At 35.9% G+C, this 12,747-nt stretch overlaps 1 protein-coding gene across 1 annotated transcript; it reads right to left on the bottom strand.

The window, feature by feature from the left end:
• On the bottom strand, positions 1–4,400 carry LOC112787055 (uncharacterized). Its single transcript, XM_025830342.3, has 2 exons — positions 3,647–4,400; positions 1–3,491 (listed from the first exon to the last, which is right to left on the bottom strand). The coding sequence occupies exon 2, from the start codon at positions 3,303–3,305 to the stop codon at positions 504–506; it is 2,802 nt and encodes a 933-aa protein (XP_025686127.1). The 5' UTR covers positions 3,306–3,491; positions 3,647–4,400; the 3' UTR covers positions 1–503.
• Positions 4,401–12,747: the final 8,347 nt, after the last annotated feature.

Below are 12,747 nucleotides of genomic sequence, written 5' to 3'. Positions count from 1 at the left end.
TAGCATAAAATGTACAATACCCTTTTTATAAAAGTTGAGTATGCAATAGATTAGCACAAATAATGAAATATACGACCAACAAAGAAAGCACCAAAATTGATGATCTGTAACTATAGCATAAAATTAACACTACCCTTTTTACAAAAGTTGAGTATGCAACAGAAGAAAAGTTTTTAAACAATAGAGATTCTACCCATAAAATATTGCTTCAAACAACACCATGGCTCCCCAATATGTAACAAATCTGATAAGGCCAACTCTACAAGAAGATAAAAAAACGGGGACAGAAAAATGAAAAATCTAAGCAACATGAAACATAAATCAAGAAATCCACCTGCTTGCCTCGTCTGACTTTGACGCAGAGATGAATATCTGTCCATTTTGACAGATCATACAAATGATCACATTCATTCTTCCAGCTGCCGCTCCCGGTTAGGATCTTCAAATAAATGATGTTTCAGGTCCAGTTTCAGTTTCCAGAATCTGATAAAGTCACTGCCAACTTATGTCTCATACCCTTCTTCAACAGTTGGAAGACTATCTTCCCTGATAAATGCCGGGTTAAGAAACTTAGCCACAAAAGCCCACAATTTATACACATCTTCAAAGTTGGTTAAAAAGCCCAGTGAAGCTGTCACAACTTCAAGCCTTACAAAGCTGCCTTTTCCATCCCGCCGACCATTCTCCATCGGCCTGCAAAGAGATGTATCTTCAAGATTCAGGGATACCCGCTGCTGTCTTGAGCCATCAAGGATCCTTATATGACTGAGAAAACCAATACCAAGAGAGATCCCTTCATTCTCAGCAAGCTTTTGGACAATCTCTGGATTGATCAGCCCCTTGCTTCTGTCTCTGACATTGAAAGCCACAGCTGCGCCCCTCTCATATTTTATTTTAGGGCCATAGATGTGGACAAGATTCACTTTTTCATCCCCATCAGAAACAGGTAACTTCAGCTGCAATAAGGAGGTCACAAGCCAATTTATCAAAAACCTAAGCCTGGATGTAGTTTTGTTGAGACCAAGCATATTTACATGATCTATATGCCGGCATACTATCTCTGGTTCCCTCCTGCCCCAACCCTCCTCATCACCATATTCTCCATCACTTGTGACAGCCTCTTCATCATCTATGCTAGCTGCAGATATGTCCCCTGGCTCTAGGGTCTGGTTTAGGTACTCTTTACGATTATCCTCCATGCTAAATGACACTCTTCTTCCCCTGCTGGTGTGTTCATTCTCTTCCAAACCAAAAAACCTGCCACCACCATATCGATTCCCTTCCCTCCTACCCAATAACCTGAATTCACCTTCAGTTTCCCTTCTTATGGCACTTTCTTTAACATCACAACATATTTCAGAGGTAGAGCTGTTCTCTAAGCTTTGATGTTGATTGAGCCAGGATCCTTTCAAAGCAACAGATCCATTTTGCGCTGCTTCACTGGTTCCAGGTTCTTCCAATATTCCATTGGCTTCTAAATGATCTGATGAATTACCATTTCTAGAATAGTGATTAGACTCATCCTGCTCTTCTTCCGGAACTTCTTTGACCCGGTCTAGCTCTTGTGACATTAGGACAGCAGCATCAAATGACAATACATGGCGATCATCATGAAGACCTAGATTTACATCTCTGTCATCATACATAGGACTTCCATATTTCTTGGATGTTGGTTTTGGAGAATGTTGCTTCTGGGCCTTCCTCCCATTAAACCACATGGATGGTAAGGGAGAAGACATCCTCGGTTTATTTAAATGACCAACACCATCAGACCCGACTGGACTCTGACCCAAATCAATCCAAAATGAATTTTCCGATGACTCATCCTCACTGAAGACAGGACTCTTCATCACCTCCCCAACAGATATGCTTTCAGTCTCTTCAAATATAGTGCTAGTTCCATCTCTTTCTGAGCTGTCTTGATCCATTTCATTCTCAAATACATCTCTGACCTGAGCAGACGTAAACGCACCAGAAAAGGCAGGTAATTGAGAGCCCTGACGAGTTTCAGAAGTCTTATCACCAGCAGCAATGACTTCCTCATCCTCAATACCAGCCAATCCATCCAATCCATCAACTGAATCACCCAAATATATTGGAAATTCAGGAGTAATCTTAACCATTCCAGAGCCAGTACTCCCAGACTGATTCTGGAGGCTTGCCATAACTGATTTCTTGATCAGAAGACATCCAAAACCTGTTGGATCATACCCAAACACCCTGTAAAATGATGTAACTATAAAATCTGGCCGGAATAGGGACAACCCAAGTGAATCCATGTCCTTAGGCCCCAATGATCCAGCATCAAGCAAGACATGCCAGTTGTTCTGCTGTGCCAAGGCCATCCACTGGTACGAATACTTAGCACCAGTTACTCTGGACTGAACTGGGAACACAAACAGACCGGTAGCTGAATCCTTCTTCCTCTTCTTTTTGCTGGAAATCTGTTTTCTCAAATCGGTGGAGCAGAGTTTGAGGGTTGGCCATTTAAACCATGCACTACATACTTTGGCACCTTTCTCCCTGGCACACTGAGCCATCCAAGCAACCGACTGGCTCTCATGGTCGAACATGGTCAACAATTTCTTGTTTGTATGGAAAGGGTATGATTCAGCCAGCAATTTAAAAGCTGACCCTCTACTAACAGTAAAAACAAGGCCATATTCATTCTCAGGAATATTCAGATAATCCATGATTCTAACCTTTATATCATGTTCAACTGTTCCTTTGTCAGCACCACCATAAAGTGCATGGTTACTCAAATTTGCAGTTATCTCAGACAAGCTAAATGTAGAAGAGTCCCAGTAGTGAATAGTCTGTACAAAAGAGAACAGACCAAAGCCACAGTAATCAAGGCACACCTTAGGTGCCAAATGTGAATACTCATCAGACCTCAACTGATCAACTTTCTCTGATGACGAGTACTTCGGGTACATAGTGAGGAACTTCGAAAATGCCTCTTGTAAGGTGGGAATTTCCTCCTCGGACTCATAAGTGCGATCAGTGGCAAGGGCAGTGGCACGAAGGAACTCCCGCTGGGCGTGCAGCCTGGCAAGGGAACGGGATCTCCCAAAGCTTTCATCCTGGTTGGCAACAGTCTCTGGCTCTATGTCTTGAGATTTGAAGAGTGAACCATCTTCACAAGCTTCTTCAAGAGCTTCCCTAAGCTTGTTCTCTTGCAGCTTCCGAAGCATTGATGGGTTCCTCCTTATCTCGACCACGGAATCATCATCTTTCCTCCTGCTCTTCTTGTCCAAGAGCAGAGAAGCACAGTGGGAAATGGGCTTCCATAGTGAGAGATGCATGATACCTTCCACTGCTCTCAAAAATCAATTTCAGATGAGAGAACCAGGAAGCTTGAATTGAGTCACTTGAACGAACACAACACAGACAAGAAGTAAAGTTTCAGCCCATCAACCTGTAACAAATTGAGCTAAAACTCCCTAATTCCACGAAGACCACAACCCTGCATTTCCCCAACGATCGAAATCCTGAAAGGTGTGATTTTTGAGAGAATGAACAAACAACTCAGCTCACCATTTCCGGTGAAAAAACACCAATCACCAAGAAGAAGAAAAATGAAAAAAAAAAAAAGAAAAAAAGGGGGAAAAAGGAAAGTAATAAAGAAAAAAACAGTTCATTTTACCTGGAGTAGGTTTCAATACCCAACTTCTTACAAAAGGAAAGTGTGATGCCGAAGATGGAGAGAGAAAAAGTCAAAAGCTCATAACCCTCAAACCCTAGAAATCCAGATCCCAAACCTTTGCAGAGCAACTCTCACATATACAAGAGAAGAAACTCTCCCCAACCAAAAAATAATGAGAAATGGGTTTGAAGAAGAATCCTAGGACAAGTAACAGTAACTATGGAGCTTCAATTAGGAGGGAGAGGCACTCCACAAGGAACTCTCTCTCTCTCTCTCTCTCTCTCTCTCTCTCAGTAATTTCAGCGCAGCATAATTAAAGCAAAGCGCCTAAAAACATGAAATGCTCTTTTACTAAAGAGAAGTAAATACAAAACATAGCGGTATGATAATTGATAAGTAGGTTCGTATCTTCCACAGTTGGATTTTCTTCTCTAAATTGAAATTGAAATCCAAAAGGCGAACGAAACAGCAAAGAAAATAAATAATAAAAAAGAAAAAAGATGACAAAAGTAAGAAGGAAAAAAAGAATAGAAATTTCAATTAAAGCATAAACCCCGTTCTGTGCTCTCTCTCTCTCTCTCTCTCTCTCTCTCTCTCTCCCTTTGATCGAAAACACTGCCTCCACTATGTTTCAACCGTTGCTTAACAACAAAGGAGAAGGGGACATTGACTCTCGCAAACGCCAAATGGTCTCAGTGATATTAAAATCAATTTCTGATTTTGCCTCTGTTATTAATTAATTAATTAATTAATTAATAATAATAATAATTGAGGTTCTCTTTATCTATGTTGGGTGGTGGGGCTCACGGGCTGAAGTCATGGCAAAAAGTCAAACAATCAGCTATCTTGTAAAAGCTGTTATGTGTTATGTGTTGAATGGGGCAAAAACCACACAGCTCAAAGTCCAAACCCTCTCCAATCCCAAAGTCCAATGGAGTAAATATCTACTATTTAAAATAGGATTTTAGGTCATTATGCGTTAAAAAAAATGTTAGAATTATTATGAATAAAAATATTTAAAGTTTTATTCTAATAAATATATTGAAATTTTGGATTTTATTTAGTCTTAAATAATTTTTTCAACTAAATCTTAAAAGTACTTTTAGTTAAATTCTTTTAAATATTTCAGTTGCTATTAATATACAACTCATGTTATATATATAATTAAAGTCAACTATTATATATATATTTTGGTTTACTCAAACGGTATTTTTCAATCGGACAGGTTAAGGATTAATCTGTTGCGGATCTGAGTTCCATTTAAGGGTCTGCCGCTGGCCAATAGATTTTTGCATGCACAAGGCGGAGTTCGAACTTCCAATACTTGTTTAAGTGAACGAGTGAGCTGACCACTCAACCAACCCAAGTTGGTTATATATATATATATATATATATATATATATATATATATATATATATATATATATATATATATATATATATATTCTGTACGTATGGTTTCTTCTTATAAAATATTTATATTATTATAAAAAAATTTTGTTTTTATAGTTTGTCAAAATTTTTATAGTTTGTTAAAAAATTTTAAAAGAGTAAAATGGTAATTAAATTCTCGAAGATTTTAATCTAAAATTAATTAGTTTTTAAAAAAAAGTATCAATTAAATCTTTTACAATAATAAACAGTAAACATGTATCTTTTCATCAATAGATTGTGCGAAACAAAATAGAGTTACCAATGTATTTTATTATCTATAATAGTACGTATTTCGTTGCTATCACATAAGTATGGAAACAATGTAGTTTTAAATAATGAAACATTCATTATACTTTAAGTTTTCATATAACATTTATCAACTTCTCTCTATTTATAATGAATCCTAAAATAGATGAACTTTTGCTCCAAAAATTGTTATCTATATAACAATCTTTCATAAATAAATACGTCATAATAATTAACTATACATATATTCTGTTTGTTTAGTATATAGACACAGACACATAAACTATATAGATATAGACACAAAATATATATAAGTTATATATTTGGCAAAATAACATGCATAAAACATATAAAATTTTAAAAAGTCAAAAATATCTTCATCTACTTTCACCACCATTACTATTATCTATATTTTTTCATCAACAATTATAGTAATTCTTTTTTTCCATCTCCATTCATAATTAAAAAATTATCCAGATAATAAAATTTTTAATAATTTCAACAACAAATTTAATACATATTTTTTTAACGAAACAGCAACTAATTAATTTGTATGCTTCACATTCTGAATTTTTTGTGTTAATTTTAAATTGTTGAAGTTACGATGAATGAACCGGAATATAGTAATTTTATAACTGAAAAAATAAAAAATTATTTGGAGAATGAAATATTTTAAAGCATATATTTAGACTATAATTTAAAAAAAAGCATAGATTGATAATAAAAAATGAAAAAAACAGAACTTTATTTTAGAAAAAAAAAGAAAATTCAAGAAAAGGCAAACAAAAAGATAAACAGAAAAGACAATGGAGGTACAGTGGGTCGATGGTGGAGACTCAATTGCGACATGATAGAAACGCAAGTCGCAGATCTGGAGATTTGTAAAAAGACAAAAATAGGACGAAGAGGAAGCGGCAAAACAAATTAAAGAGAGGTTGAGGAGGAAGAAAAAGAGGAATATGACGATGGAGGTGAATGTGGAGAAGCAACGTCAGAATCAGAAAGTGACATATTAACAAAGACACTTCAGCGTCTCTAACGACGGAAGAGTTTGGTTGGTGATGGAGAGAGAAGGGATAGAAGTTGGAGACAGGAGGAAAAGGTAGGAGAGGAGGTCTAGAGATGGAAGAGAAGAAGATGAGAGGTCAAAAGTAAAAAAATATAAAAATAGAGTAAGAATAAAATTGTAAAAAAAAAGTGTTTTAGTACCTATTTTTGTGTCTCAACTTATTAGAGATATACAGAATATAGTGTTAGTCTGTGTATCAGTGTATCCTTCAAAATTTTGTGTTTCAACAATCAAACAGAAAATGTGTATCACCGTGTCTCTGTCTTATATAGATACACCCACTAACCGAACACTACATATAAACACCAACTTTAAGTTTTACATGATAAATTGATAGAAAGACATAATATGTCCATCATTTGCTATAGTGGAGGACTAAATTAGTACTTTTTTTTCTTTGGGAACTTAATTGTCACTTTACTCATTTTAAAAATATCCATAAATTTTGTTTTGTTTCAATTTTATTCCGTAAGTTTTTTATTTAACATCAAATATACCCCTGACAACTAAATTTTCAAAAAATTTAAGACTAATTCAACAATAATACATGATAATTATGTCTTATTTGTTTGTGTTAAAAGTTGTTCTTGTGAAATAATTGTTGCTGAATTAGTACTAAATTTTTTAAAAAATTAGTTATCAAAGATATTTTTTATACAAATAAAAAATTTTTAGGATAAAATTGAAACAAAAATAAATTTACGAATAATTTTAAAATTTTTAACAAACTTTGAAAATAAAAAATATACTTTATCCATTATTAGATTATATTATATCATGTTTAATTATTTTAATAATTAATTGTTTTATTAAAATAAATAAAATAATATGTATATTATATCTAAATAGTAATTTTTTATTTGTTTATGGAGTATTTTTACTAACCTATGTATAATTAGTTATATAAGAATATTAATTTTTAAAGGAACAAAAAGAACATCTATGAATTATTATCTCTATTTTTAGGATATTTAGCCAAACTAGACCCCACTAATTAGAATTTTAGTAATTAACATGGGTTAGATCGAGTAGTTAGTTTATTTGTCTGTTTAAATAAGTATTAGAAGTTTGAATATTGTTTTATGTATGCAGTAATTTATTGATTAGTGATAAATTTTTAAATTGAGTTTAGATCCACGATAAATTAGTCTTTAGCCTGCCGACTAAGTTATTTTGATAACTAAATTCGTTCAATAACTTATTGACACAATAAAAATTAATTTTAAAAATAAGAATATACATAAAAAAAGAAAGACCGAATTGAATTTAAATACAAAAATAATTTGTTTATTGGACATTTCCCTTTTAAATAATACCAATTTAAGTTAATTCAGTAATTCTATTAATTTTCTTTTTTGATGTGTTACTATCAAATATTACATAATATATTAAATGAAAAGAATTTGGATCCTCTAAATTTTGAACTTTTATTTTAGAGAGTAAAATGTAATCTTTCATTTATTGATGGTTTTTCTCTCGTATTTACTTTTGATCCCACCTATAAAATAAATAGTAAAAGATCACACTTTACTCTCTAAGGTGAAATTCAAAATTTAGAAGATCCAAATCTAAATAAAAATATTTGAGAATTATAATTTAGGAACCGAAAAGGGCTATAACTTTTTTCTTTTGGCTTTTTTTTATGCTTCGTTTTTTATTTTATATTTCTTAATTATTATTAAAATAAATAAATAATTTTATATATAATTATAAATATTAAATTAAATAAAATAATTTTATATTATTATTTTTTCTAACATTACTCATATTAAAAAAGCGACTATTGATCATTTTTACCATGCCCAATGTACATCAGTATTAATAGTAATATATTAACAATAAATTAATGGAACGACCAACTCGACGAATGTTAATGTCTTTCAAAAGTAAATAAATTTATGCATGATTCCTAAAACATTATTTTGAAGATTAACCCTTTGAAAGAAACAACATTAATAAACTTTTGTAAGACTTTACACAATTATAGCCATTTTCCTTGTCTGATTGTGTCAGTATCTTTGTGCTTGAGGATTTTGTTTACAGGGAGAAATCAATAATTTCGATTTCTTTTGATTGGATGAGACAAACGAGCAAAATAAAATATAAAGTTGATTGTATTGTAGGCTTATAGCTCTATAGTAATATTAATATTATATGATTCTTTTTTAATTGAAGGAACAATCTGAGTGCATTGCATTCGTAACTGATATTTGGGTCAACATTAGCAAGGGGATGGTGATAACTGGGAACAATAAAACTACAAATTTTGAAAATAAGACATGCCTGCCTATGCCTAGTTCACAATCAATCAGTAATAGGTTTGTTTTGTTTATGAGTTGTGACGTTTCTTTGATGTTAACCACAAAGTTTATTGATTAATTAATTGTTATTGTTATCGATGTAACAAACCAGATAAGTCATAACTTCTGAATTTTCCATATTCACCCACGTTTTTTGTGATATACATAACATTAGTGTATTAAGCACGGTAACGGCAAATCCACGTTAATGTTTTTTGGATGTACAAAATGTTTAAAGCCAGCTAAATTTACCTTAGATTTCCCTTCAGGGACAAACTAGTAAATCAAAAATATTATTCATATAATAAAATTAGTCACTAAAATCACTCATTAATATATTTGTATATAAATATATTTCGGTGCTTGCCACAGTGGGAAGTCAGTTGGGTGCCACGTCGAGAGCAATGGGTTAAAAGAGGGAGGTATCTGAATTTGGGTGTGAACTCTACGAGGAGTGGTGTTGTCCCGATCATCAGTGGGTCGGCGAGTGAGCTATCTGTAAGGATACTCCAATGCTAAAGTAAGCGTTCATACGATGAAGCAACTAATTAAGGTAAAACTAACATATCTTTAGGGAGGAGTAAGTCCCTCTCCATTTATATCTTGTACTCGGGTAGGTCCTCTGACTTGGCCTCGTCCCTTTAGAAACTTCTGCCAATTGTCCAGGTCTTCCTTGAGAGAAGGAGTGACACGCGGGTCACTTAGCGTGTACAGGTCAAGGACCTGTCGGGTTGGTTGTCCGCAAAATAATGGACCCCCGACCCTTATTGGGTTGGGCCGGAACAGTGTCCCCAACTGCAAATCCTGAGGTTCGCGATTAGCACATCAAATTACTCGTGTCTCCACGTGCGATGGTCCTCTTATACTCGTGACTTCGTTGACAAGATCTACATCTTTGGTACATGTGAGCTACCCATAAGCATTCCTTGGGACATTGTTTTGATTTTCGTGCCAAGAGCATTAAAGTTCTTTATGACTGATTTGAAAGCGAGGGAAAAAGCCTATTTTACCCTTGCCTTTTTGCGCTCCCCTTGACGGTTATCATTCAGCACTCATTTTTTGTTTTTCATAACTCCCTCATTTCGCATTCTTCTTCTTTTTTTTTTTCGCCTGCACTACTTCACAATCAACAATCCACCCCCTGCATACTATGAGTTTCACCACATTGCCTCTCATTATTCATCACTTCCATCTACTTCCGCTACTGGTAAGTGACTCTTCCGTGCATGTTTTGCCCATTTTAATACCTCTTTTGTGGTTGCTTGTTGCATTTGCTTCTGTCATTGCTATTGTTGTGTTTGTTGTGTTTGAATATGACTCGCCATTATTAGCTAGTTCTTAGGAGGGGTATCATATGTGTTTCTTTCCTGGATTTAGACTTGGAATAGTGTAGAATAGCATAGTGTACAATATAGCGTAGTTCAGTTTTAACATTCTCCGAGTTTCTGACTTCTCATTTTGACTGAAGTAGTGCCCCCGTTGTAGGTATGGCACAGTAACCCCAAGTCCAAAACCCCATTAATCGTTATGCCTCACTACCAAGGTGACGAGCACAACCTCCAAGATAACTGAGGAACTACAAAAACTCCGTAATTCTGGGATGTTGTGTAGGGGTGGCCCGTAGAAGGCAAACTACAATGTGTTTGTTCCGGGAGCCTATAAGTGGGTCTTCTAAATTTATCATCCCATGGGTTCCCGACTGGATGTGGGTGTACAAGCCCATGTTCACCAAGTTGGATGTTTGCCTCCCTTTCTCTCCCTTTATCATGGCCTTTCTGAATTGCTGTGATGTCGCCCTTTCACAACTCCACCCCAACAGCTGGGCAGTCATCCATTGTTTTGAGATGGTATGTGAATATTTGGAGCTCTCGACCTCTGTCAATTTCTTCATCTACTTCTTTCTACTCACGAACCCCTCCCGAGAAGGAAAGCACAAAAAGAAGTATCTTTCCTTTCAAGTTGTAAAAACTCGACGAATCTTCGGCCTCTTTGAAGATTCATTTCATGGTTTCAAAGAGACCTTGTTTAAGGTGAGGCCGGCTCAGTGCTGCCACTCTTTCTGGCTTACCCTTGAAGGAGAGAGACATATACCAACCTATTGAAGCTTTGGTGCCAACACTAACTACTTAATAAAAAAGACCTATGATGCATTAGGTCGAGAGAACCAACAGATTGCCGATGTCTTACTGGCGATTTTTGGTTTTAAAAATCTTAATCCTTATATATTAATGGGCGACTGAGAATCTGGTTGCGAGATTCTGTTTTTGTCAATTTCTCGTTCTTCCAACTTGCTTGTTACTTGCTTTGCTTCCGACTTGATGTGTCGTTATCTTTTGGTTTTCTAACTTGGCCTTTATTTTGCCTTTTTGCTTGCCTCTTATAGTCGGAATGGATGCTGGGAACACGACCTTGACCTACTTGATGACTCATCTCTTTCTGGGAGATGACAGCTACGACAATAGCTCGACAACCCCTACTGTCGAGTCCGAGGCCCATGTTGTCAGCGAGGGTGAGGCTCAATCTCGGCCCTCAACCGAAGTACCCCTCGAGAACCCCATTGAGAACCCTGCTACAGACGGAGTCAACCAGGGTAAAAGGATATTGATTGAGACCGAACCCGAGGTGATTGTTATCACCAATCCGAAGAAAAGAAAAGTAAACTCTAGTTCAGAGAAAGTTCTCTCCATTATAGAAAAGAATTTTGATGCTGGATTCTTTATTGACTCTTAACTCCTCCTCGGCATCGAGGAGTTCTTCCAGAAAGAGGACCTGGCTGCCTAGGCAAGGTGGACATACCAGAGCCTTCTTCAAGCAGCTGCTATTGCCAGAAAGGTCGAACCCGTGCTAGCAAATGGTCAAATTTTGGAGGAAAAACTCAGGGCTGCCCAAAGAGACATTGCCAACCCCAAGACCGATGAGGCGGCTTGACGAGGAAGAGAAGAAATCCAAAGAGAGCACCAATGAAATCAACCATCTCACGGATCGGGATCTCTCACTTTCTCATTAGCTCAATGCTCCCCTGGGATGGGCTGAGGCGTTGGAGGCCAAAGTGAATGATTTGGAGGAGAAGCTAGCTGAAGCTATAAAGTCGGTGGACACCGCCCGCCAGGAGGCCCTGACTATGAAGAAGAAAAACAAGAAAATCCTTAAGGATGCCCGGGAAGCGATCACGGCTACCGAGGAGGCGATTGAGGCTCAGGTCTCCCTCCTTGCTCCCGACTTCGACACTTCAACAATTGGGGACTTTAAGATGATACAGCATGGGAAGGTGGTTGACATCCTAAGGAAGTGAGGCGCTTCGTAACTTGTAATTTTTGTGTTCTTTTGAACTTTGCACTTGTTTATTGTTGGGTCGACATGATGCACCGTTCTGTAACTTTGAACAATTTTTCATTTTGGTTATTACTAGGCTGACGTGGTGCCCTTTGTACGATTTAAACATTATTGTTTTGTTATCGGGCCGACATGGTACCTTTTAAGCTACCGTTTTAACGTTTTCGACTCGTAATTAGAATCTTTACATTTCGGTTGCTTTAATTGTTGTTTTCTCCTCGTTTGACTGTCAAGTCAATGTGTAATGGATATTTGTTGAACGTGGTGTTGTGGTACTCGAGGTGATCAGTTCTTGCTGTAACTTGGTAACAAGGATAGAATAAATCAAAGAAATAAATTTAAATCAGAATGCAATTATTTTTTAATAATGGGCATTATTAAAACCTCTTGTCGTCGTCTCGTTCTGAGAGTAAGGGGAAAGAGTACCCCCTATTTAATAATGAAACAAATATCCTTGGAACAAGGTGAATTTTAAAGAAGAAACGATCAAAGTAGGTGACAAAGTAAGTGAAAATGAATAAACAAAAGTAAAAGATAATGGTTTAATCGATAGGTCGTCGGTCCTTCAAGAGTAAAGCCTCTTAAGGTTTGTCACATTCTATGTCCTCGGGACCTCTCTTCCGTCTAACTGTTCCAACTTGCAAGCAAATTTTTCCAAGCACTTCTCTTACCATATAAAGTCCTTTCAAATTAGGCGCGAGCTTGCCTTCTCCAGGAGC

The sequence above is a fragment of the Arachis hypogaea genome, chromosome 1 (assembly GCF_003086295.3).
Source record: "Arachis hypogaea cultivar Tifrunner chromosome 1, arahy.Tifrunner.gnm2.J5K5, whole genome shotgun sequence".
NCBI lineage: Eukaryota > Viridiplantae > Streptophyta > Magnoliopsida > Fabales > Fabaceae > Arachis > Arachis hypogaea.
The sequence above is the reverse complement of the archived record's forward strand: the minus strand, read 5'-3'. Positions and strand labels throughout refer to the sequence as shown.

Bases quoted from the DNA above. Each gene is read 5' to 3' on its own strand.
- LOC112787055 (XM_025830342.3), bottom strand. From the start codon at position 3,305: ATGCATCTCTCACTATGGAAGCCCATTTCCCACTGTGCTTCTCTGCTC.